The sequence below is a fragment of the Arthrobotrys flagrans genome (genome assembly GCF_004000055.1).
Source record: "Arthrobotrys flagrans strain CBS H-5679 chromosome Unknown unitig_15, whole genome shotgun sequence".
Lineage (NCBI taxonomy): Eukaryota > Fungi > Ascomycota > Orbiliomycetes > Orbiliales > Orbiliaceae > Arthrobotrys > Arthrobotrys flagrans.
In genome coordinates this window covers 4,531,360-4,557,928 of record NW_027137545.1, presented here as the reverse complement: position 1 = coordinate 4,557,928, position 26,569 = coordinate 4,531,360, and the positions used below count along the sequence as shown (strand labels likewise).

Below are 26,569 nucleotides of genomic sequence, written 5' to 3'. Positions count from 1 at the left end.
TTGTAGACGAACCGTGAGTAATCCTGAGCTTCAACTAGTTTGCCCGTAGAATTTAGCCATAACTCTTCTGAGCTTGCAGATTCGGAAGAAGCATGAAGGCAGGTGGGTCTGTGATGAAGTCAAGAAAGCAGGCCGGTGGGTCCAGAGGTTCCAGAAGAGGAAACGGTACCTGACCGTCCCTGACCGTGCGAATCAGGTGTTGCATGGATCTCTGGTGAACGGCGTCAGGGAGGAGCAAAGAGGCTCAGCACTTATTGACGACATTGCACCCTGTTTCATGTTCATTAGGCAGCTTCAGCGAACGAAAAGGCCAACAGGCACGTATGTACAGGACAGGCAGAGGGATGCCAACGACATGCAATGTTCGGCGGTGTTGGATATCGATAATCTCCCATCGCTATGCGTTCATCTCTGTATGCCTGTTGGATGAGATCTATCTCAAGGTTTTAATGAGAAAGCCGATGAGACCTACATTAGCCTTGTTGCTATTTATTACTCCACATTGTGAGCTCATTCGAGCGTTCGATGTACTACTTTTTAAATTTAAAATTTAATCTTCTTATATCGCGATATCTAACGGCGTTTCTCCCCAATGATTCCCCCTTTAACAGAAAGAAATCCGAATTTATAATTCGTTGTCTTTCCTAGGACGTGCGTAGTATGCAGACGTAATATGCACGCCGTGCATGTAATTAAGCATAAAGCTCATATCAAAATTGGTGTTTTTCCCAGAAACTTGCAATTGGTGATCCCGTGCACCAGGAACCGCGTACCAGTTTTAAGCTTCTGCAGGTAAAGTGTCGGCGCAGCGAATGGCAGACTGCATACCTTCGACAATGTTAATTGCAATGAGAACGAAAACTTGTGAAGAATCAACCGGCGCGAGCTCTCGCTCACGGCTCGGGCTCCTTTGACAATTGTTTCTAAACATTCAATATCTGTGGTAAATCCCGTTTGGATATTTTTCGGAATGTCTCACAGAGTTCAGTGGCAGTTGAAAAGTTCTCCACTTTTGGAGGCGTGTCTCGAATCCTGGGCCACCCCTTCCTCTTAGAGAAATCCCATGTCCCGTACTTCTGTAACTGACGTGCCAGGGCGCCGGCACCTGTGGGTGCGGTCTTGACCTTACAATTTACAAGTTATGGGCCTGGCCAGGCATCACCACAGCAGAATTAGCTAACTAAACAACTTCACCCCGTCACCGGCCGTATTATAATACTGCCGTTTCGCTGTATTGCCTTCCCACGCACATTAAAGGGGGGAAGAAGCCGCGGATGTGGAAGAATTGTATCGATTAAGACACACGCGCAAATCGTAAAATTGATTATTATTAGAACCGCCATTCAAGGCTTTATTTGATTCGATCGGGTCTTCTGGAGGGGAAGAGTTTAAAAGTCTCAAGTCGTCACGCTTTTCTGACCTTCTTCCTCTTCCTTCGTCATCCCTCTTTCACGCTGCGTGCCCCTCCCTCCCCCTCCTTTGTCGACTCTCGTTCGTGCCTTTCCCTAATACTTGGTTTTTCCGACACTCGCTGCTGTTTATTCTCATTCAACGAGTTCTTCCCCTGTCCCAATTTTTATATTTCACGACATCCTTTTGTATTGGTTGGATTTCGAAGTTGGAAAACTATTGCATAGGTCTAAGGATAGTACAGAGATACGGGCTTGTAGTAGTAAAATCGCAAAACCTAATTGCAAGTCTGTAAATCAGTCCAGTCCGAGACCACGAGAACTCGAAACCGTCCGCTATATCACATTTTGCACAAAGCTTTAGCACACAATTATATTCCTTGAGAATAACAACCCTTTTAACAATTGTCGATCCAATTGAGCTATCACGCGCTCGCTTCTTCCTACTTTCTTTCCACGATTTGTTTTCACGCACTTCGAGAACGATCTGACTGCGCTTTCTTACTTCTAACGTACTTGGTTGTTTTTGAGCGAAAAGTTTGTAGCCTTGTCCTTGTTTCAGTATTCCCTGGATCATACTTCGAAGCAGCCCGCCCGGACGACAAAAACCAGAACTTACTTCGAAACGATCTTTTGAAATATCTTATCGCGTCGTTACTTTTGCCTTTTCCGAGATTTTGGTTATTACGACATCCCCCTTTCTTCCTATATTTCGTTTGGGACAGTTTGGACAGAAAACGGGCAGTTTTGTTTTTGGTTCCGGTTTGACTTGTGATATTTCATCCCAGCACACCGCCTAACGTTCCCGAACTTCCACCCCGGTATCAAAACAACATTTCCCTGTTACCAGCCTTCCCATTTCTTTGGACTTGACAGAGGGCTTTTTTTCTTCTCGGCCCACCGGGAACAGTCGATATTTCCCTGACATCGATCGAGGCCTTCAATTACGACGGTCTGCCACTCCGCCTGTAAACTCCGAATCTGGGCAGTATAGCAATATCAGCCTGTGGTCAAGTATTACACCCAAGCCACTCCTAACCGCCACCGAACCCCTCATCACATTCCTTTCCCTCGATGCCCTTTATGTCCTTTGCGGCGACGACCTTCATTTGATCATAAAACGACATTCTCTTTTAATGTTCTAGCCACGCAGTTGATCTTATTATCTCATTCTTTTTTTTCTTCTTGATTTCCTTTTTTATTACTATTGCGCTTGGCTATTCTCTTTTTTCTTCCCTTTCTGCAATTCAACGGCACGCACCTTTACGACGGAGGCAAAAGGTAGCAAGGCTTGATAGTCAAGGTTGCTCAAGGTATAATTCTCGTTTAAGCTCTTCAACCAGGCGAACATCTACGGATCCCGTTGTGGGGAAGAGACATTATTGTCACAGCAGGAAGGCATACATACATATCAGCAGGACAACGTCACGACGGTTAGTTCAAACGTTCCGCTGTTGTTCCTCGACTGTCATTTCCCTCGTCTCTTTCCTTTTCCCTCGAACTTCATTTTACATCTCCGGCCTTTTCTTCTTTCTGGGGTTTTAGACCTCCCACTTGGGTTCTCCTGCCTTCGTATATCACCCGTCTGCAGGAAATATCAGCTTCCGAGGCACACCCACACCACACCCAGACCACACCCTCCCCAGGTCGACGTCGACGCACATTACGCCCGCTTGCTATTCGCCTTAGCCTCAGTCAACTAAACCAGACGACATACAGACGCAACCCCGGAGACCCACTTCTTTCACACCCAGAACGGGAAAAAAGCAATAAGCGGAAGCACCTGGCCAGTCTTCATTTTCCTTGCATAACAAAAGAGCCCTCGCCTGCAAATACAATAAACTTGCTTGGAGCTATTCGAGACATTAGGTATTTTTTTGTTCTAAGGTAAGGTGATAATTGTGTACTTGTTATGATTCTTTTCCCTTTCGATTTTGATCTAATAAAAATTACGATTACCCTTACATGTGGGATATCTTTGCAATACCCTAAACCCAGTTCCGTCTTTTAAGGTTATTATACATCCACATCTTATTATTTCAGTTCATCAGTGTCAGCTGCTTCTTTCCATTTTCTTTTCCCTTTTTATTTATTTCGTTCCCCTCTGTTGCTTTTATGGGTCTCGACCAGTAACCTTATTCGGTGGGCATCTTTTTTATTTTATTTTTTATTATTCCTCTCGCTACGGTCGCGGCATCCGACCTTGAGGTTTAGACTAGAGCCTTAGGAGATTATACTGGCTAGTCCGTTTTGCGCTTCTTTTGAAGTGTCGTTACGATTCTTTGGCTTCTTTCCCCCACTTTTGCTTATTTATATATTCTTATTGGCGACCATAAAACAGTCTTTTCCCCTTAACTTGACTTGCTCTCTCACTCCACGAGGTTCGTTATTTCTTCTTTGACAAGAAGACCACCTTTTGATATAGGTATATTATATTTTCCCTTTGCATTTGCATTTTCTTTCCCATATCCCCTCCCCCGGAAGACGAGGAAGACGCCTTGCATAACTACTCTTCTTCCTCAAAGAGTCTTGTTATAATTTGTCCATGAGGTTGTGTTTATAGACCCACCTCTCGCCCATTCGTCAGCCCTTCTGGACTCCGAGAACTGGCGAGCCAGCCAGAGGGCTCACCCACACCACCTCGCACACCTCCCTTTAAAACTTGCCTTGACAGACCCAGCTCCCAGCCAACCACGCTTCATTCCTCCCACACCCGCCTTTCCCCCTACCAGATAAATATTTCCTGTTCCTCGTTTGTCTGGCAGATTGGCCGTCTTTACCTACTACTTTGCTACTAGCTGTCTCCTGTTGCTTTCTGCAGCTCATATTTGCGTCTTGCTTTTATTTTCCGGCAGAACCGCGTGCCAGTCCTGAACCGACTGACTAAGGCTAAGACCATTCGAGTGCACCTTTCAAATAGTTAGTCAGGTTTCTCGAATAGTTTCTACCTCTGCAAGCCTCGTTACCCATCTTTTCCATGTATATGCATACCATACACACTCGTTCCTTCAAGCAGCCAATCATATCTGCGGGCCCTTGAAGTTGCGACTGGTCTTTGCTATAACCACCCTTCAGCATTTCTCCCCTCACCTGATTTCTCCATTTCGTTCAGACATCCATATTCGTTCTGACTGATCAGCCCTCTTTTCGACCTTTTGTCCCGATTCTGTTAAGCATAGCACATCGACTTTTTTTCCTTTTGTTCTTTGGCATTCGGACGAATAATTTTCCCATCCGAGCTTAAGCTTTGTGGTTTCTGGAAGCGAGTGAACGGGTTATTAATTTACTATTACTAGATCTCCAGATTACGGTAAAAATTTTTTTGTTTTTGTTCGGCGGTACCTTTTTATCATAAGACTTTTTGGTGGACTCGATCCGGCAGGTTATTTGTTTTCTCTTTGGTGGTATAACATCAACCTTAATAACCATCAACCATCAACAACCATCTCTTAACCTTCAACAAAAACCATCGACATTCTCAACTGAACTTCCCACCTTCCACGACAGCTGACAACCTGGACGCCCAATACGTTAACAGCCTTCCAACTTCCTGTTCGACAGCCGAGGTGTATATGTGTGTGAGCGAGAGACCGGGACACTGTAGTAGAGAGTGTAGAAGAGCTGTGCTGTGCTTGCTGTGAGAGGTCAACGGTTACAAACGTAAGTGCCTTCAAGCCAACCACAACCACATCGCCGCTGTAAAGGCCCGTTACAGCTGCTGCTGGACAACGCATCCCGCTCCCGCCACCGCCATTTCCACCCCTCCATCTATCTACCACCATCTGCAACTACAAACTACAACCCTACACCTCCCATCCTATCATCATCTCCCTTCCTAACCCCCCTCTGCCCTATCACATCGCTGCTTTCCTGGCTGCCAAATTATTGCTGTTTCGCCTATTTGCAAGATCCCCGTCTTCGATCTTCCCGTCCGTCCCTTCTTTTCCCTTCCAACTAGTTCGGTCCCTTGGCTGGATTTTTTTTGGTCATCTGGCTTGCCCGACTCCCATACTGAGCTTCTGCAGGTCCACCACGGTATCACGTGGTGATATATATTCTCGGCTGCCCCATCTGACGACATCTGCCTTCCTCTTCTACTTCATCCACGCTTCCCTTTGTCTCACAATATCGCCTTTCATTTCAGCTGCCAATAAAACGGCCATAACCACCCTCACCGTCTTTTTTCCCTCTCTCTCTCCTGTCTCGAGGACGCCGATATCTGCTCAACCAAGTAGTTGCTAATCATGATGGCTCACGTAGCCCAATCAACCGCTCAACAAGCGATCGCCATGCAAAATCAAACAGAACCCTCCGACTACGAGGACACAGCTCCTAAACAGCCCCTAACCACTCCACAAACAACAGCCGAACCCTCAAATGCATCTCCACCAAGTACTGCTGGATCTTCTTCAACACAAAACCGCAAAAGAAAGCACAACGACGAAGACGACGGTCCACCAAGCCGGAGAACTTCCACTTCTTTCCAACGTGGATCTCCCAGTTCGAACATAAGCGGAGCTCAAGGTCCTGGATTTATGCCTGTTAACACCGGCTCTAGCTATGCGAACTTGAGCTCTCCGCCTCATACATTACCGCCTGGGACGAGCACACTAAACGGAATCAGTCCTGTGGAACATCAGCTATCACAGATGGGAGCGATGATTCCAGGGATGGGAATTCAACAACAACAACTGTCCGGAGATCATATGGATCCTGGGTTTGGCCTAATCAACCAGGACCACGCATCAGCTCCAGCAGGCCCGGCTCCTCTACCGCCCCGTCCGAGTCATCCAGCACCAATCACAAAGCCCCAAGTCGGTAGCGAAGAGTGGCACAGAGTCCGCAAGGACAATCACAAAGAAGGTATGAAGGATTTTACTGATAACAAACAAAACCGTTGGGGTTCCCCTGCTAACCTGATCCTCCACTTTTTTAGTCGAACGACGACGGAGAGAAACGATCAACGAAGGAATTAACGAGCTGGCAAAGATAGTCCCCGGTTGCGAAAAGAACAAAGGCTCGATCCTCCAAAGAACCGTTCAGTACATCAACGAATTGAAGGAAGAACTGAAAAAGGTCAACAACGACAGAGGGGTCGAGAAAATGCTTACCGATCAAGCAATGCGAGACTTGAGCAACGCTAATGATAAGCTCAAGGCGGAATGCGAAAGGGCTTGGAGAGAGGCTGATACCTGGAAGAAAGTCGTTTCCTCCGCCGAAAATAACAACAACAACAATACTGCGAATGCAAGCTCAGGAACCACTGCCCAGTCGTAGGACGCCTCGGATGTCGGTTTTGCTTACTATAACAACGATCATTCAGTTGGATATCCATCCTTTGGATATTTCCCTCCGGATGGGGAGGAAATAACCCCGGTCACCTCTGTGGCTACACTCGACCACCTAGCAATTAATTATCAGGACCAAAACTCTCCCGAATTTCGCGACCCGGCGGAAACTCACTGTGCGATTGTCTAAATCTAGATTCTAGCGAGTCTCGTTTCCAGAATTAGCTATGGAACTGGGATTCACCATCCATTTCTCTTTTTTTTCTCCGTTTTTTTAATTTATTTTTTCGACAAAATGGTGCGGCTCAAAAATTATTTCCTAACGATTACCTCGGACTGTTATTTTTTCCCCCTTTCCTCTCTACGTTTTTTTCTCCTCTTGCTTCCTAGATACTTTTAACGGTGGTCCTTTGATTTTAAGCTACTTCCTTTTTTCTTTCCTCCAACGACTACGAACATAATCTCTTGCTAGCCGTTTCTCGTTTTTATGAGGCCCCTCTACGACTCCCCTGCCTCCGTTTCTACGGAAATCCAACTCGAACTTTCTGTGCCACGAAACACTATCATCCACGGACACACGAAACGCAAACCGTCACTGGAGTTATCAAGCGTTGCTTCTCGTTCCTCGCTTCCTTTTTTTTTTTTTTTTTTTTTTTACTTAATACCAGATACACCACTTCGTTTGTATAAAACTTATGACTCTGCGTCCTAGGATTTTTCTTTTCCTTACGTTTTACAAAGTATATGTCCAGACGCCGATAATGCGAACCGTTCTCAAACGCCTACAGCGATAAAATAACTCCGGTTTCTGCTTTTATCGTTTTTACTCCCTTTGATATCTTCCATGTCGATAGTTTGATAATTCCTGTACACCTTTCTCTACTTTTCCTATGTTTCGTTTTCGTCATTTTATTTCCTATGTACTGAAGCTTCCAAATGGTGTTTATAAGTGAACCTCTTGTCCGACTTTCTTCGCTGTACCTTTTTCACGGTCCACTACTTCTTTCCTTCGAACTCCAATTCTTGAGTGTGTTTTTACAAAAATTATTTTTCCTTTCGTCATTCGATCCGCTTTTGCTACTCTTTTCCATTCTTCTAGCTTTTTGCTTTTCTTATGCCTCTGAGGTTTCGCATTCTTGGAACCTACGGACCATAGGCGGCAACGCATCCAAAAAAATATGTAGTAATGAGAGATATCTATAATTAATTCACCGAATACCACAAAGCGTCTACGAACACGCTATTTTGAAGAGCCAGGTTCTCACTTGCTGCGGCTAAAACCTCAATGTGCTTAAACATGCCCAATACAAAAACCTAATCAACACGGAAATCGATCACAGCCAGGTTTATCGAAGATTCCTTGTAAGCCACCAGCCTGCAGGACAGTACCAGCCCAACCTTATCCTTTTGCCCGCGACTTCTTTATACTCAACCAACGGCACTTGGAACCTCCGCTGGCGCTGGCTCACCCTGGCTCTTTAGATCTATCAATTGACTATTACGGTAGGTGCTAAATATCTATTTATATTATCGCTGGTTTTTTCGACAACGACGATATTCAGAATGTATTTGCCGCACATGAATTTATCCAACCCGCTTTTCTTTTAGATATCCCTTTCACCCTTGTTGATAGCTAGGCCATGGACTTGGGTTTAAGGAACAAGAACAGGCCACAGCCTTTTTTTGACAGTGTTCGCTACCAGGCCCGCTTTGGAACTCCGTAACTACCTTTCATCTCCGGATATATTACCTTACGTAGCTTATTGAGTGATTATAGCGCCCACATGGAAAGTCCGAACTCTTTTTAGGTATTTTTGTTGATAAACTGAATTGCGGGTGATTTTTTTTTTTTTTTTTGTGGCTAATAATATGGCTGGGGGTATTACGGTGTATTCCGTATCACGGAGTTTTGGGTGAGTTAGTATTAGCCGTAATTAATTGCCAACTAATAACTAACTGCCTGGGCGGCGGGCCTAATTCACGGTTTATGGCGCATTCCATTGCCTTTTCTTTCCTTCTTGTAATTGACAATACGAAGTTTGTAGGTAGCCTGAGTCAGATGTATTCAAGCTACTGGTTTTTATTTATTTTGCGAACTGGACGTTGATGCCGAATATCAAAGGAGATTAGAGAGCTCCTTCAGAAAATAAAACATACATCAAGAATTGCAAATATAAAATGACAGGTATCAAAAGGAAGCATAACCTCTGCCGCAATATTTTCTAACGAGAAAGAAAAATAAGAACTAGAATAAGAAACTCAGGGAAATGCTGTCGTCGTCGCAGCAATCAACAAGCGGTAACTCTCAACGACCTGCGTGCGCAATGATGTGATATTCACGTATCACAGCATAAAAATAAAAAAATTCACACACATTTTTTCCTTTCTAAAAACGAAGGTCATGGGACCATGTGCACCTTTGTTGCCGCATGTTTTAGGTGATTATGAGGAGAGAACAGAAGATTTCCAGTTATGGAGTGTGATTTTGCTTATGCTTGTGCGACCACAAACGGGCCGGGTACGTGGGTTTTGAGATTTTTTTTTTTGCTTTCGAGCTTTCATGCTGTGTGTATTTTATTCCATGGATCCTTGTGTTTTATCACATATCACATATGTCAGAGAACACATGGGAAGGATAGGATTTCTAACATGGCCATGGGGGAGGAATTAAGTTAAGCTTCGCTGTACATTTTTGATACTTGAGCTCTCCCTGTGTGATATTATTTTCATTTATTTTTTTTATCGCCGCTGGATTCTATTTGTTTCAAAAAAAATCTCTCCAAACCAAGACCTTCCCGCTTTTTTTTCAATGTGGGGAAAATAGAACATCGATCTTGACAGAAGAAAGCAAAAACTTCATGGATCTAGGATCTTTACTCTTCGTTTCCCCGAAAAAATATATCTCTTAGCCTTAGCTTTTTCATCTAAATTTTTTCTCGTGACGAAGATCATGTTCGTTCTTTTTTTTTCCTTAATCCCCTTTTCCCTAAAGAAAATTTTCGCTTATATCGAACATGGGGTAGACGGAAAGGAGGGGAGAGGAGAGGGAGAGGAGGGGGCAAAATGTAAAAACGAGCTGATGAGCAGGTGATAACCTGTACAGAAAGGAGGAGAATATTGCTTTAGTATGTTTTTCTTTGAAATTATATCACGGGGAGTATAGCCCGGGTCTGGAATGTTTAAGATATGATAATAGTGACGTCGAATCGATATTTCAAAAGAATCTAATCTATTCTATGGAAAGAAGCGATTAAGATGGGGAGTCATATCTCCAGAATGTGGAAATACAGCCTCGTGCTTTGAGTAGTATGTAGTTATCACGAGGTATATTGTAGTTGAAAAGAGAAGAGGTCACGCCATAGCTTTCTGTCACAACCCCCATCTATTGGATAAGTACCTTAGCTTTTAAAATTTTCTGCTCCTCGGGACGAGTGAGAGCTAGTACTAGCTGCCGCTGCGCGGGAGCCAGAAATACAGTAGGAAAGGGCTAAGACTAGTTCTTGATCTACTGGGATCACGATAAGGCTAGTACATAACAGAAAATCCGACTAGCTAAAGGAATAACTTTTAGCTGGAGGCTTTAGGCAATTGAGAGGGGTTTGAAGGTTTACGTACACATACTTATTCGTGTTTACTAGGCCTTTTTGTCAATACGAGGGGTTAAGGATTAGAATCACTTTAGTGAAAGTGTGAAAGAAAAATTAGGAAAAAGCAAAAGAGCTTTATCAAAGGAGGAGAAGAAAGCAGCAGCAGAAGAATCAACAGCACATCACAGCTTAGGGTTCTCTTTGGGGGGTTGAAATGTGTACTAGGAAGGGAATAGACCCTTGAACTTGCAGCTTTTGCATGAATTATTACATGCATGCAACGTTTCGCACCAAGCTTGAAAAGAACGAAAATCACACGTATCGAAGTTCTGAGGGGAGGGTGAAAAGAGGAAACCCTAGTTTGAGAGGAGGGATTTCGGTAGCAGCAAGATATGGTTGTTTCGTCTCGATGTGCACAAGTAGTGGCTTTCAAGAAATATAAGAGATAGAAAAAGAAATTTTTAGTTTGGTAAAGCTCTCTTAGAAACTCGTATATTACGCCCTGTCCTGGAGGGGGGTTTGGTGCGGGGGGTGTTACGGACCTGCCAGATTCTTACAAGGTGTCAGGCCTAGCCTATAATTTCTCGAAATTATCAAACAAGGTATTAGAACTTCTATCCTGGAGAAATATGCGGTGACGGAAGCTTCGAACGTATGCACAATACATATCATACATGATTGATTTAAGGGATTGGGCATTGAAGCTTGGGATTTAATGTTTGGGAATTTTTTTTTTTGCTGAGGGGTTATATTTTTTTGGCTTATGATAGTATAGTAAATAGTAATAAGCTCTTTTATCCCGCGGACCCGGAGACAGTTGTTTTCTAGGATTATTGACGTCGTTGTGCGGAGTTTGAGATTTCGGAGGCTGGTGATAGGCTAAGCTTCAGTAATATATCTGAAATCGGAGCTTCAGGAACACCCCATATTAAAATTTAAGCTATCTTCGGCAACGCAAATAAATGTGGCATTTTTACAACTAGTTAACTGTATTTTAAAGATAATAAAAAAAGGTTTAGCAAACAATAAAACTGCGGGAGAAGAACGGTTAGCAATAGTGTTTTCATTGTTACTGAACAATGGAAATTCCTGCAGTACGGGATCTCCGCTTCATGCACATCCGGATCTCGTTCCGCTCGTACTTTTACTTCAGGCACTTCGGAGTGACGATCGAATGAGGAGGACACGGGGCATAATTAATGCTTGTTCTTGCTATAGAGCTGGTTTATAAGTCACACAGTTCGACAGGAAACATGATAGAGCTAGGATGAAAAAAAAATTAAAAGGGGGAGGAAGAAGAGAGTTCACCATAGCCAAAATTCTGGCATGTGTCCACTTCCTCATTTACTAGCTGGGGGCAAGAGGGTGAAATACGCCTTGTCGGATAATCTTCTGCTAGGCTACGTGCTCCGTGTGATGGGACCGGCGAGTCTATAGGCATGGGGACATGCACAAACCGGTCTTGGAGAAAAAAAAAAACAGGGAGTATGAGGATGACATGATGGATATGCATGTCGAGGGTTGGGTTATCACTTCTTCGGCTTGGGTGATCGGATGGGGACGGAGGCAATTCTCTGGAGGGGGCCGAGGGGGGGAACATGGCAAAAGAGAAGGGAAAATCAAGGAACTGTCGGTGATATTTCTTGTTTCTTGTCTCAATAGGCTAAAGCTAAACCTTTTTCAGGAGGGATATATGCCATATAGAAAGAGTTTGAACAGAGACAAGGCAAGGATATGAGGAGGAAAAAAAGGTGATTGAGAGAAGTGAACTTGCATGAGAAACGTGAGGAGGCATGGGTCACGAGGATAGGCTGATTGTTGGAAGATGTGGGGATCGGGTTGGGATACTGAAGGCGAAGAATGGAGCTTCGTAGAAAGGCCTTCATTACTTTTCCTATTTGGGACAGGTTGGGCGCCATGGTTCACCTGTGTGCATATGCCAAGGGGGTAGACACTGCATACGAAGGTGGCGGGATTGCATAGACATGTATTCCGTCAGCGGGCAAATGGGCATAAGGTGTCCAAGCTCCCCGAGCCGTGTCTCCTATGGCTAAAGCTATAGACGGCTGATAAAGAGGTATTTCAAACGGCCAAGGAGCTCGGAGCGGGTCTGGAACTCGGGGAGCTAGAGAAATCCAGTGCTGGTGACTAGGATCCATGGCGAAGAAAAGCGGCAGGAAGTGGATGGACATGTTAGGCAAAAGGCTGAGTCTATGGACTCACAGCTGAAGAATCAAGGAAATAGAGGGAGAGAGCATTAGAGAATCTTCGCATAAGGCCGTACCGCCGTGGATCCAGATGTGCATGTGAGCTTGTGCACTTTTCGAATCGAGGGCGGGGTGCGAGATGAGAATCATAGATCCCGCCGAGCTCGACTCGAGGTGATAATCCCGAGGAGCTAGGGTCTGCCCAGAATTTTTTAATGGAGTATGATGTTGAGCAAGAGAAGCGCTCGCCTACCATCAGCTATCGGACGGCATAGGAGCGAAAGGGTCCTAGCTCCACGGCATAGTAAGTCCGAAGGAAGGGAATAGCAATACCGTTGCGAATACCGCCGTAGTGTCAAAATGCCAAGCACTATGATAGGCAGGAGGTCAAGAAAATAAGGAAGTCAGTACAAAACGGCAGGAAGTATAAACGCCTTTGCGTTAGGTCAGACCACGACGCTGGGGTAGAGTAAGCGAGACGGCGGCAGAAGTGGGTATCATATATCTCAACTTCAAAGAATTGTATCTAAATTTGAAAACTCAACGATCATCTGAGCTCCTAAAAAACTGTATTAGCGCTGGGGCTTTAGCATTTGTTTCAAATTAAGATCTTAAACTTAGTTGAAGAGCGAATGTAGTAATGTGAGAGTTACTGCACATGTGCAGGTATTAGAACCGAATCGAATCGGCTGTTAGTTCAGCTTACCCTTTACTGCGTTGTTCTGCGAAAAAGACAACAGTTCAGAATATTATCCCGCAACCGCCCGAGCCTGGTATATTGAAAATCAATAGACTAGGACAAGGTCTTATTGAATCTCTTTGGGATTCCCTTCTTGAGCTGAATAAAGCGATTAAGCAGCTTACTATCCTCATATTCTGCAAGTTTAACTCAACCCAGTTGGGCAATTGACGTTGTGGCAGCCCTATTTTTAGGATCTCGTCTGCTCCCGCCCCACCAGTCAACTTGGGTCTGTTTCGTCCAAGCGCTCGCCTAAGGCCCCTATTGCGCCATGCACCAACTGGCATGCCTATATTTGGTGCCAGAATCTTGGTCCACCGATCCTTTTTAGACGCCCTTTAAACAGCCTGTGAGATCGCTGGGTCCGTGGGACGGGATCTTACTGGCTGGACTCAAGGTCCCACCTGGTCGGGAATGGGGTGAAGAATTTTCTTCTGTTAATTAAGCACCCGCCCAGCTGGCATTTGGAGTTTTCTGTTGAACGCAAACGTGGGGTTAATGTTTCTGCGGGGTGTTGGGTTTTCGAATATGATCCGATTGGTGTATGGTTTTGCAACATTGACAACACACCCATGGTGTTACAGCTTCGTGAAATATTACCGGTTGCTAGCTATAGCGATACTCATCGTGATATCATGAAGTTATCTCTTCCGTAGTCTGTGAGTTGACTAGCGATGTTTTGTTCCTTCGGGTGGGCTGCACAGGAGACAATATGATAGTGCTAAATGACTTTACCTTAGTGCAAAGGTTATAACCGGCTAAGTTTTGTAGAAAGTCGAGAAAGAAGGTTTAGGTAATGATTATTAGATTGAATGCTCCCATATATTGCTATAGATTAGATACAACATATTAATATATTCGGGATTACTCTAGATGTGACGAGGGTGAGAGAGAGAAAGAAAGAGTAGGGTGCCATGAAGTGCTTTAAATAACAACCCGCTTCCATTCAATTATCCACCACGATACAGATGTAGGTACCCTAGAATCTTGTCGATATCGCGATATTTATGGGAGGTTAAATTCCCCAATCAGGAATGAGTCCCGATTCATTGTCGAGTGTTTCTGTCTATGAAATATTCGAATATTCACTACAATACATAAATAAAGTGGAAAACATGTCAATCTCTAAAGATCGTTTTGATTGCAATTTTACTTTGGTACGGGGTAATCCGAAGCCCTGGGTTTGACCTGACTACTCGGCTGAGCGGTCGTGAGTGTATTCACAACCAATTGCTTCTAATATTTGCAGAATCCTTAGGGATGAAACAAAATTTAAACGAAACCCATTCCAAAATTTATTTCCCGTCCCGCAGATTCCTTGGATTCGTCGAGATCGATCAATTCAGCCGGTCGCATTCTAGATCTGTCTAATAGCCAATCGCGATTACCGCTATCATATATATATATATAATATATATTGCACTTCTTTGCTTCACAATATTACAATGAAAAGAAAAGAAAAACATTAAAGTTTATAAACCGACAGTAAATCCCTCGAATAAACATAGACAAACTCCAAGGCGCGTATGGCCAGTTCATTCAAGCGTTTATTAATTGACGCTTAATTAGATATTATGCTTGGCAAAGCGATTAAAATCAATACTAAAATCAATAATAAAAAGAAAGGACATCCTATAAATCAAGAAATATAGTAAATCGATTAATCGATGAGAGTATTATTCCAAAATCCACCCAACGAGTTTTACAACAGCGACAACACATATATAGGTTAGCCTCATCTCGGTCTCGTCGGGTGTCGTGGCAACAGTACGAATTCGCGAAGTGGTACCTGCTAGCGATCGATGCTTGTCAGGACGAATGTCTTTCTTTAGTAGTTATTGAGCTAACTAGGAATGCCATATTCTATTATAATAGTACTAACAACATCTTTGGTAGAAGGAGAACTACGGAAATTTATAAAGTTTCTAGGAATTAGAAAAGGGCAGGAAGGTTATGATGATGTATATTGAATGAATTCAATACATTATGAACCTGATCTGGAGTTCGCTGCAAGATATTGAAAATAGTACTCGAAAAGCTCGACGTCGTTAAGCCTAATATTAGGAACTGAAAGCCGTGGCTTAAGCTTGGGCTTGTCAACTGGGGTATCAAGTCCAGTTTGTGACAGCAGCGGCTTTACTACCTTATCCGTCATTTTTATAATTCGCTTCGGGTCCACGATGTTTTTTAGCCCCTCCATGAGCGGGTTTCGTGGTTTAAGCTTGGGCTGTTCTAATAAAGGGAGTCCAAGTTTTCCTAGCAGTGGCTTGGCTACATCGTCCGTCACTTCCGTAATCCGCACCGGGTCTACGACTTTATCGAGCCCGAGTCCACCCATCCAGGCTTAGGCCTCCGACTTCGAGTGGATTTCGTGATTGAAGTCTGGATTTGTCCTTTAGGACTTCAAGACTCCTTCCGCACTTGGCCCCTTTCGAGCCGCTCTCGCTGTTGCCACTAGAGAGAAATGCGACCGGACCAAAAAGAAACGAGGTATCGGAGCCGAGGAAGAGTGGATCTCGTGATTTAAGTTTGGGTTTGCTCTTCACCGGTATTGCTTTGTCGTCCTTTAGAACGTTGAGGCCATTTTCTTTGAGCGTTGGTTCTACATCGCCAACTGCTGTTACTGTGTCTTGCAGCGGCTTGTTATCGCCGGATGTATTTAACGGATCTAACAGTTTCTCGAAACCAAATAAGAGTGGGTCCCGCGGTTTAAGGCTAGGTTTGGTCTCCGCAGATGGTCTGTCATCCTTCAGAATATTGAGACCGTTTCCCTTGAGCGTCGATTTTAAATCACCACCAGCCGCAGGGATGTGGGGATGTTCAATTAAATTTAACCCTATGGTGTATGGGTTGCCATCTTCAAGTTTTCCAATAATGACGGGATCTCGCGGTGTAAGTTTGGGGTTTTCCTTCGGCTCCTTCAAACTGTCTACTCCGTTGTATACTGGGTCCCCGCCAGTAGGGAATCCTTTGATTGGACCTAGAATGTCTGGGTTCTGAAAAGGGCAGGCAAGAGTGGCTGTTGCTGATGCAAGGAGGAGGAGAGAAAGAGAGAAGGGGTAGGGCGCCATTGTGAGATTTTGGTTAGATGTCAATATATATTTGGTGTATCTCTTTATAGGGATGACTGGTTTGGAGGATCTGGATGATGATTGTAAGTTCAATTGTCAGGTACGATGGGGTGTCTTTATATAGTAGATTTCTGTTTCTTTGTCCATCATGATATCGATGTTATGATACCAATGTAGATACCGTCGATGGTTATGGGGAGCCTAAATTACGCGATCAAAAATGAATGACTCGATTAATTGTTGAGCATTCGTGAGGTATTCGTCTCACTACGACGGAGTGAAAATACACTCAAGATTGAATATAATTGGTGATAGTTTTACCTTGACTTATGAGATAACCCTCAGACACCCAGCGTGAGTCCGACTTGATCACTCGCGAGCTCGGTCGCGTGGGTTATGAACAGTGTATACGATTGACCGTTAACCGATTGCCCTTTAAGCTTCAGAATTTTTCACGATAAAATTAAATAAAGGCGATCCCAAAACCAGTATCGATACCCCGTGCCGTGGATACCCTATATCGATTAGCGAGCTGTAATGTAGATTTCTAGAGTGATTAATGATCATTCTGACAACCCCTCGCTTTCATAATATTAACATCAAAAATCCAACACTTGAGATTACCCTAACAGCATACCGCGAGAGCTCTTGTACTCTTCCATAGATCCGGGGTATGTAATCGAAATATTCTTCTTTGTCGTCCCATAAGACAGAGCCAGAGCTATAGACTCGAACTTCATTTTAATAAAACATTTTCTGCATTGAAGTGACGTTCGAGATATCGAGACGTTGAAGTTCGTGACTCAACACCAATCATTTCCACAAGCTTTCCCAATACATGATATCGAACACGTCTAATCGAAAAGTGTTAGCACTATAACATTCAAACCCGGATATATCTTATATACAAGCTTATAGATAACACACATATCGTCTATCTCCAACCCGAATCCAAATCTATGAAAGTCAAACCAATAAGATCCCGTGCGCATGCACCGCTGAGTCATGGCGCTTTTGCAATTTTGTGGTGTTTTGCACGGCTCAATTACCCCGGTGTAGACGTCAGCCGCATAGTGCGGTGGAGGCTGCTCGTTGGCTTTAGCCGTAACTCAGGCCGTCCTCGTCCTCGTCATGCTGGTTCGTAACGTTTGATATCTCAGATAGCGATATAATAGCATTGTCAGCCTGTCGAAGCGGTCAATATAAAATAATCGATGGCTGGAGGTTCAGAATTAATTCGAATTCGGCCCCGCTTCAGCTCAGACATCAGCTCTAGTATTATCTTGACTCCATCTACCACTTCTTTCTTCGCCAGAATCTAGATCCCCCCCCAAAAAAAAAAGCAAAACAAGACTCGTAAACCATAAAAATGGAATTCCTCCCCGTGGAGCTCCTCCGCCGCATCGCATCCTACACCCCATACCCCACAATCCACTCCCTCTCCCTCACATCCCACAAACTCCGCGCCGCCGTCCACGACTGGCAAGTTTATAAATCCATAATAGACGATCAAATCCACTTATTCGCGCCAGCAAATCTCAAAGACCCACATGGTATAGAGACAGTATCTCACTCTATCCTAAAACACGAGATACATCTCCAACCATGGGCTCGGAATCCAATCACCTCGTCTATGGCGGCTAACACCGCAGCAAGATATGCATGTGCGGATTACCAAGCTTACAATTTACCGACTAACCTAACGCTATGGGGGTCTAACCTGTATCAACATCCACCGTATCTGAAGGATGATTCTGATGAAGGGATACTTCGGGATTTTGCACGGTGGGGAGGGATATTGGCCGCACAAGGACGTTAGTCGGTCCAAGACTCCTCGCACAGGCGAAAGATGCATAAGTTCTCATAACTTACTTTATAATCGTATTAATAGATCCTTTAATCCGCCTTATTGGCCACACAAATCTTCATTCCGACAATGGCGGAAAAACCATATGGATCCCAGGTCCCTCAAGCCCTACATACTGCTACACACTGGTCTTCTGTCTCGCCGCGTATCTTCTATCCGACAGCGCTAATCTCTTCCCCTCCAACGAAGAGGGAGAAGAAATACTAGAGGATGAAGAAGGAACGCTCTTCGGACTAACAACTGGATTTTCCACCCCACAAGACGCGAGCTCACTCTTGGATACCACTGAAGCCTTCCTCGACGCTAAATGGAAGGGTGTTCTCTCCAACCTCGCGATTCTAGACCAAGGTGCATATATTGTGATGCCAAACGGAGAGTTTAGAATGGTACCATTCCGATCACTCCGATCATATCGGGATATACAATATGAGGGGCACGAAGTTCCTCGTACAAGAGCGGCTATCAATAACTCTTATGAGGGTTCAGAAATAACAACCGAAGGGCAGTCATATAGTGCATTCACACTATTGGAGCTATGTGTTAGGACAGTGGGAATACTAGGGTGGAACTACAGACGACTGATTCTTGACGGGCGGGTACCAAGGTTTCGAGCATTAAGATGGGAATTTGGGAGTGAGCCAACGGAAGAGCAAGCGGAGGAAGTAAAAAGCAGGTATGATCCACGTCAGCTATGGGGTCCACCGGTAGCATCGGGGATTCCATTTGAGAAGTATATGAAGCTAGAGGCGGAGTTGGGAAGAGATGGAGCGGGGTTTGTGTGGAGCCATTTGGAGGGGATGATGAACCAAGAGTTTTTGGAAGAAGGAAGGTGGATGGGGTTTTATACTTATGGCCATATACAGGAGATTGATCCAGCAATGATTGATATCGTCTTCACGGTTGTGGATCCGAAGGAACTGGAGCCACGGAGGCAACAGGATGATGACTCGGATGAAGACGAGGAGGAATATGAAGATGAGGACGAGGAAGACGAGGACGGAGATGAAGACGGAGAGAATGAAGATGATCAGTATGAAGGTTCAGCGAAGGGTGAATTAGACGAAGTAGCGGGCCCAGAAGAAGAAAAGAAGAAAGAAAAACGAGACGAGTCTCCAGACGTCCCCATCATCGCTGTTAAAGCAACGGCGAAAGACGGCCTTGGAGACTTCGTACTCTGGGGTAAATTCTACCCCAAAACCGGCAAAGTCCACCTTACAAAAGCATATTATAAGGGCCTTGAATCGGGTACTCTGTGGAACTGGACAGCCTTTATGACTCCATTCGGAATTGTCGGTAGATGGGGCGACCGTAGATTCGGCGGATATATTTGGTTATGGAAAGAAGACTGGTATGGTCCCGTTGAGGGAAATGAATTGGCTAATAGATCACACCATGAACGCCAGGCATAAATGAAGACACTGCAATGGATATGTACATCTAGCAGACCTAGTTAGCATAGACCTGAAGATATCATGAGAAGTCCAAACTTACATATATCAGCGATAACTCCCTTACTGCTTCGTCCGGTACTTCCACCCATTAACTCCCCACCCTATCACCCAAATCTTAGTTTTTGTGCCTCGTAGGACTCTTAAATTGATAAAACCGACTTACACCATCGTCTAACCCTCGCCCCCACCCCCTCGCCACTAAACTTCACCCCACGATTCCAATACCTCCACCCTGCCAACGTCAGGTTCCACAAAGTCCCTTGAACCAACGGAAACAACACCTGATCTTTAATCGTAATCAACGCGACGAGCCAATATTTTCCTTCCTCTCGAGCATGTCTGATACTCGCCAGATACGACTGCTCGAATCTAAGATCAGGAAGAGGGGGTAACGGATGATGTCGGAGAGATCGGTGAGCTTCGTGACCGGAGGAGTAGAGGACTGAAGAGGATATCGAAGCTACTTCATCGGCTTCTTCGTCCTCTTCTTGGTCGAGTTCATCGTGGAGTTCTCTTTCGTCGTCTTCCTCGGCTTCGACGGCAGAGTATTCGCTGTCGGTTAGAACCGTTTTGGAGTCGGCGGCGGTGGATGGGGCAATTGCAGTTTCTGGTGTGGCGCCTTCTCGGATATGGCCATCTGTTAAGGCAGATTCAACTGCTAGAAAGGGGATATCAGACATCTTGGAAGATGTGACCGGTGTAGGAAATATAGGAACGTGGTTATAGTGACCGTGGTCGTTGCCCTTGGTGAAGTGGTGTGGTTGAAGGGATGACGTTGGGAAAGCTTAGGTTGAGTTTCGGCTAATTCAAAACACCCGAAGCTCTTCCTCTTCCCACTTCAACCTTTACTAAATCACCTGCCACAATGACAAAATTCCGGCCTTGTATCGATATCCACGCTGGCGTGGTAAAGCAGATTGTGGGAGGCACATTATCAGATGAAGGCGATGCTGCTGCATTGTTAGTAACAAATCACACATCGGCACACCCTCCATCGTATTTTTCAAATCTCTACAGAGAGAATGGTCTTACTGGAGCCCATGTTATAATGCTCGGCCCAAACTGCGAGAACGCAGCCAGAGAAGCATTAGACGCTTGGCCAGGTGGACTTCAAGTCGGCGGAGGCATAACTATCAAGAATGCACAGCAATGGCTCGATTGGGGTGCGGGGAAGGTAGGGTGAATACCGTCCATTATTTTTGATATTACGATACATAAACCTGACCGATAAATGGTATAGGTGATTGTTACATCGTATCTATTCCCGGATGCCAAATTCTCATTGGAAAGACTGCAAGAACTATCATCCGCTGTTGGCAAAGATAAGCTTGTGGTGGACGTGAGCTGTCGTCGGAGAGATGATAGGTGGTTCGTGGCTACAAACAAGTGGCAGACAATCACAGATACGGAGGTTACCAAAGGTATTTACTCGGAGATTACGGTAACAATGGTGTAATAATTACTAAACAATTACTAGATACATTGGACTTGTTGTCAGAGTACTGTGCTGAGTTTTTGATTCACGCTGCAGATGTGGAAGGCCTCTGCAGAGGGATTGATGAGGAACTAGTGAAGGCTTTGGGCGAATGGAGTAATATTCCAACAACATATGCCGGGGGTGGGAAGGATATTACAGACCTCACACTTGTGAAGGGGCTGAGTGCGGGGAAGGTTGATCTTACGTTTGGTAGTGCATTGGACATATTTGGAGGTGATAAGGTCAAGTTTGAGGACTGTGTCAGGTGGAGTTAGAGGAAGCCGTCTTCGAGTCGTTAACGTTATAACATAACGACCAAAGACGGTTGAGAAGTATATGGTGTAGCGAACTGCATGGCACGGGAGGAGGCGGCGGTTGAATTTGCAGATATTGAATCCAGAGGGGACGCAATCCGGCCGTGATATTCCGTGATGGGTAGAAAACAGGACCGAGCGGACCCATAGCCATGGGCACGACAGAGCAGGGGGTGGAGGGGTAAAATTTCAGCGACTGCCTGCTCGTTTCGGAGCAGGATAGATATGGTAAACCCGGATATTTCCAGGAGAAGGTGTGTATAAGATATAAGATATCTTCCATGCACGTAGAATGCACGCAGCCCGTATCAAACTGCATGAAGTTATAAAACTTCCAACGGCAAACCCCAGATCTAGACTCCTCGAATATGCACCTACATGACTCTTTCGCATCCATATCCATCCATTCATTCATTTATTCATTCCTCGACCGAACTACCGGAAAAAGCCCGGTCGCCCGAGCGCCTCCTCGAATTTGCAAATTGTTCGCCCAACCCGATATCGATACGATAGATTTTCGATTCCCATGATACTTTACGTAAGATGGTGGTACGATGGCCTCGTTGAGGCTTCACACGTCCTCGATGGTCTAGTCCTCTCTAGGCTAGCTTTCCCCACAGGTAGAGCTCCGGCATTGTGACTGGTTATCAGCGGCTTGCATGCATATGGCTGTCGCACATCGATTGGGTAATTGGGACACCTAGCTACTTCTCTATCTTTGATCTACGCGATTCGGACGAGCCCCGGAACGATAACTAAGATTAAGTAATGAATGTTGTCTAAACTGTTGGCAACCCTTAACTGAGCTAAGTGAAGTTATAAAAGTGTCCGTCGTTTAAGTTACCAGGAGTCGATAGCTAGTAAGCTTGGTGGCGCCGTTATAATATATGATGCTAAGCTTCCCCCGCAAAATACAACAGACCTGTCCTCAACCTTCAACCTCCTCGTGGGCCATCTAAAGACACATCTCCACTCTTATAAACCTGCAATTGATACCTTCCAAGATGCTATCCACTCTCCGCGGCTCCACCAGGGCCCTCTCTCGCAAGGTTTCTATCCCATTTACCTCTAAAATCCATCAAGCTCGTCCGATTCACAACGCAGTCCGCAAGCATGCCGCCGCTGCAGCTAACGTCGCTGTCGACTCGGTCTCTTCATATGAGCCATTCTTCCCAAATGAACCTGCAAAACCAAGTGTGCAGACCGAAATTCCCGGTCCAAAGTCGAAGGTTGCAATCACCGAGCTAGACGAGGTCTTCGATACCCGTAGCTTGAACATGATCTGTGACTATGAGAATAGCATTGGCAATTAGTACGTCTATATCTCTATATCGTACCCGGCTTTATATATATCAGCTATAACTTCACTCGGTATACTAAACGGCATCCTACAGTGTCTCCGACCACGATCATAATGTCCTCCTCGACGTCTACGCGCAAATCGCCTCTATCCCAATCGGTTACAACAACCCCGCCCTCTCTGCCGTCGCCTCCTCCCCAGAAATGCTTACCGCTCTTATCAACCGTCCAGCCCTTGGAAACTTCCCCCCAGCATCCTGGAAAAATACTCTCAAATCTGGCATCCTCTCAGTTGCTCCTAAGGGTCTAAACCAAGTTTTCACCGGCATGTCCGGCTCCGATGCTAACGAATGTGCCTACAAAGCCGCATTTATGTACCACCGTCGTAGAGAACGTGGTGAAGGTGCTCCATTCACCGAAGAGGAGTTGAAGTCCGCTATGAATAATCAGAAACCAGGTAGTCCCGAGTTAGCTATTATGTCGTTTAAGAAGGGTTTCCACGGTCGTCTATTCGGTTCATTGTCGACTACCCGTTCGAAGCCAATTCATAAAATCGATATTCCAAGTTTCAATTGGCCGCAGGCTCGGTTCCCACAATTGAAGTACCCGTTGGAGGAGTTCGTGGCCGAGAATCAAGCTGAGGAGGCAGCTTGTATTGCAGAAGTTGAGGAGATCCTTACGAAGTGGCATTGTCCGGTTTCTGCAGTTATTATTGAGCCAATCCAGAGTGAAGGAGGAGATTTCCATGCTAGCCCAAAGTTCTTCCAGGATTTGAGGGCCGTTACGCAGAAGCATAATGTTTTGTTGATTGTCGATGAAGTTCAGACCGGTTAGTCTGTAGATTCTAAGCTGCTTTTGAAGGAGTGTAGGCTGACAGATATTCTTTCTTAAGGCGTCGGCGCAACCGGCAAGTTTTGGGCACATGACCACTGGAATCTTCAGAGCCCACCGGATATCGTCACCTTCTCCAAGAAGGCTCAGACAGCAGGTTATTACTTCGGAAACCCTCAATTGAGACCAAATATGGCCTACCGACAGTTCAACACGTATGTATCTCAGGATGCCCACACCTCGAGGTTGACGAAACTAATGGAAGTCTATAATACAGCTGGATGGGAGACCCAGCCCGTGTCCTCCTCTTCAACACCATCATCAAAGAAGTCGAAAGACTAAACCTCGTCCAAAACACCGCCGAAACCGGTGAGTACCTCTACAACGGCCTAGCAGAATTATCCAAGAGATACCCCGGTGAAATCCAAAACCTAAGAGGCAAGGGACAAGGGTAAGCAGCAAATTCCCAAGCTAAGACACAATAAGTACGCCAACATGCTAAATTATACAATTCTAGCACATTCATCGCCTGGGATACCCCACAGCGTGATGCATTCTTGAAGAAGATGAAGACCGTCGGTGTTAATATCGGTGGATCGGGCGAGAGCGCTGTCAGACTAAGACCGATGTTGATATTCCAGGAGCATCATGGTAAGAGTTTTCCTCCAAGCTTGCAGTGACAATTTGGACCATACACTGACATGCGTGGTATAGCCAATATCTTGCTAGAATCGATTGAGAAAGTTATTACAGCGTAAACGATATATGGGTAGGGATAGAACGGGGCGTAGTAACAGGTGTATTTGTAATTAAAAGTGCTTATCTCGGAATGGAACGTTAACGTAAAGCAATACGAATCGGATGTCATTTCTTCAGATCAATATTATTGCGTAAAATCGAAGGACGTTATATCCATAACACAGTAGGATCGAGCGGTCTAAGAGCCAAACATTGACATTGCCATCTACCCAGAATCAAAGGAACCCCTTCGAGCATGCTATGATTACTGCTCTAAAAGCCAAAATATCAAACCGATCGCAAAAGTTGTAAACCACGCCCAAAAAACCAACAAGCTAACATATAACCAGAGCGATGTATAAATGCCAAAGAACTACACTCAACTACAATACCATCTCACCCACCAGCCCCGGGGCCCATCCAAATCCATACCCTCCACCCAAAAGTCGGCCGTATAGTCGCCAACAATACACTATCACCTAGTATCGATACGGACGTTCCCCCTCTTCCTCATTCCCCTACCCCCAAAACGCTTAGTCTTGTTTCGCTCTTCTCCTATTCCTCCTCATAGTCCACAATTCATACGCACTTCCTTCACCCCCATTATCTTCCCCTCGCCTTCTACTCCGAATTCTCCGACTATTAGTCCCACTGGCAGTGGCAGCCGTGGGATCTCTATCCACCGTTACCCCTCCAAACCCACGATCAAAACTTCTCCCGCTACGTCTCCAACCGTCATCCGTATCGATACCGGTTTCCTACAGCGCTATCCCCGGCTGGCGAGTATGTAGCCATGCCTGGCATCCACAGAAGAGGAAGAAGAGCTAATAAGCGCATAAAAATATCAGCACAACTAAATCACAACGAGAAAATATGTATACTTAGAAAAATTACATACGCCATAAACTCCAACAGCGGTAAATATTGTGGCTGCAGCAACCTGCGGATTCGCTGGGTCCTCGGTCTTGCCGGCTACTACTTCATGCTCGGCTTTAAAGAGTGCACCGATAACGGTGAGGATGATAACAGCAAAGAGAGAGATAACGGTACTATTTTGTAAGTTAGTGAGGAGCTCATGATCTAAAGTTATATAAAAAGTTGGAAAAGTTGGAAAAGTTGGAAAGCTTGGTGAGAATTGTGGGTGATCTGGCGAACTTGGACAACAGGGAAGTGGGAAGTAAAGTACCAGCTCCAGGCGTTACCGGCGGATATTACCGGCTTCATCGTGAGAGTATTTTGAATATACGGAGTAGGAGGGTAGGAAGATAGGTCCGCCGGTGATGTATTGAACTCGGAAGGCCTTGGAAGTACCGATTCGCGATGAGTATCAGGGGTCTATTCGTGGCGCTTTCGGAGGATACGTTTGCTGTTTCTAAGCTATGCGACCAATCAGTTGGTACCTCGGGGGGAAATGTCCGGGAGTATTAGATTTCGGCCTCGATAGCTGATGGTAGTGTAGATATGTATGAGATGAGGTTGTTCGATGGCTGGAGCCTATTGATGAGGACAAAATGAATAGCCAATGTTATGCTGTGCCGAAGGAACGCGCGCAAAGGCCATGATGACGACGTGCAACACATTTTCAGCGACCCGCGAAATACAACGGACAACGCAAGTCACTCTCCATTCGAAGCTTAACGACTTCTTCTAACTTAGTTTACGATTTCTACGGTCGAGGAATGATATATGAATACTATATCCATTTATATAGAACTATATAAGGAAATAAACTGAAAAGAGGTAACCTATATCACATAAAAGAAAAAAAAAGGTGTAATAAAGTGAAGAACGAGTGTAAAAAAAAGAGTTCCATCTAGAGAAAGTGAAAAAGGGGGGGGTTGAAGAAAAGTTAAGTAACAGAGGAAGAACACAAGCCGCATCCCAAAGTATTCATGATAAAAAGATGTGCTTGTCGTGACAAAAAAAAGTAACTAGTATAAGAAATGCAAAAAGAGAAAGAATAGGACAAGGAAATGGTATCAATATGAGGATTGACAATGATGAGAGTGATGATGATAGTAATGGAATGGTCGCACAAATGCACCGAAAGATTTTCCTTCGCCCAAAAGAAAAAAATGAGATGACAAAAGATACTTTGACCACGCCCGGAAAAAAAGATATAAAAGCTGAGAAACCCCCGAGAAATAATAAATCTTGCCTTTGCCTCCTAAACAGAATTAATAGAAAAAGGAAGAGGTACTTGAAAAAAAAAAAAAAAAACTCATGAAGATAAGGAAAAAAGGTCCGTGAACATCGTGATAGTAAATACAAATTTGTGCAAAATGGTGATT

General features: G+C 44.9%; 7 protein-coding genes across 7 annotated transcripts; 4 read left to right on the top strand and 3 right to left on the bottom strand.

Moving 5' to 3' along the window:
- Positions 1–5,653: 5,653 nt before the first annotated feature.
- DFL_001246 (uncharacterized protein) lies at positions 5,654–6,686 on the top strand (the record flags this gene model as incomplete). Its single annotated transcript, XM_067629834.1, has 2 exons — positions 5,654–6,272; positions 6,346–6,686. 2 exons carry the CDS (start codon positions 5,654–5,656, stop codon positions 6,684–6,686), a joined length of 960 nt encoding a protein of 319 aa, XP_067495815.1.
- An 8,859-nt stretch (positions 6,687–15,545) lies between these two features.
- DFL_001245 (uncharacterized protein) lies at positions 15,546–16,301 on the bottom strand (the record flags this gene model as incomplete). Its single annotated transcript, XM_067629833.1, has 1 exon — positions 15,546–16,301. The coding sequence occupies one exon, from the start codon at positions 16,299–16,301 to the stop codon at positions 15,546–15,548; it is 756 nt and encodes a 251-aa protein (XP_067495814.1).
- Positions 16,302–17,670: 1,369 nt separating this feature from the next.
- Positions 17,671–19,577, top strand: DFL_001244 (uncharacterized protein; the record flags this gene model as incomplete). Its single annotated transcript, XM_067629832.1, has 2 exons — positions 17,671–18,115; positions 18,193–19,577. 2 exons carry the CDS (start codon positions 17,671–17,673, stop codon positions 19,575–19,577), a joined length of 1,830 nt encoding a protein of 609 aa, XP_067495813.1.
- A 102-nt stretch (positions 19,578–19,679) lies between these two features.
- Positions 19,680–20,299, bottom strand: DFL_001243 (uncharacterized protein; the record flags this gene model as incomplete). The annotated part of the gene is made up of 2 exons (XM_067629831.1): positions 19,680–19,720; positions 19,783–20,299. 2 exons carry the CDS (start codon positions 20,297–20,299, stop codon positions 19,680–19,682), a joined length of 558 nt encoding a protein of 185 aa, XP_067495812.1.
- Positions 20,300–20,484: 185 nt separating this feature from the next.
- On the top strand, positions 20,485–21,371 carry DFL_001242 (uncharacterized protein; the record flags this gene model as incomplete). Its single annotated transcript, XM_067629830.1, has 3 exons — positions 20,485–20,793; positions 20,860–21,040; positions 21,097–21,371. The coding sequence occupies 3 exons, from the start codon at positions 20,485–20,487 to the stop codon at positions 21,369–21,371; spliced, it is 765 nt and encodes a 254-aa protein (XP_067495811.1).
- A 1,043-nt stretch (positions 21,372–22,414) lies between these two features.
- DFL_001241 (uncharacterized protein) lies at positions 22,415–24,298 on the top strand (the record flags this gene model as incomplete). Its single annotated transcript, XM_067629829.1, has 6 exons — positions 22,415–22,722; positions 22,805–23,538; positions 23,602–23,755; positions 23,818–23,991; positions 24,058–24,191; positions 24,255–24,298. 6 exons carry the CDS (start codon positions 22,415–22,417, stop codon positions 24,296–24,298), a joined length of 1,548 nt encoding a protein of 515 aa, XP_067495810.1.
- A 738-nt stretch (positions 24,299–25,036) lies between these two features.
- Positions 25,037–25,502, bottom strand: DFL_001240 (uncharacterized protein; the record flags this gene model as incomplete). The annotated part of the gene is made up of 3 exons (XM_067629828.1): positions 25,037–25,102; positions 25,177–25,327; positions 25,465–25,502. 3 exons carry the CDS (start codon positions 25,500–25,502, stop codon positions 25,037–25,039), a joined length of 255 nt encoding a protein of 84 aa, XP_067495809.1.
- Between the last annotated feature and the right edge of the window lie 1,067 nt (positions 25,503–26,569).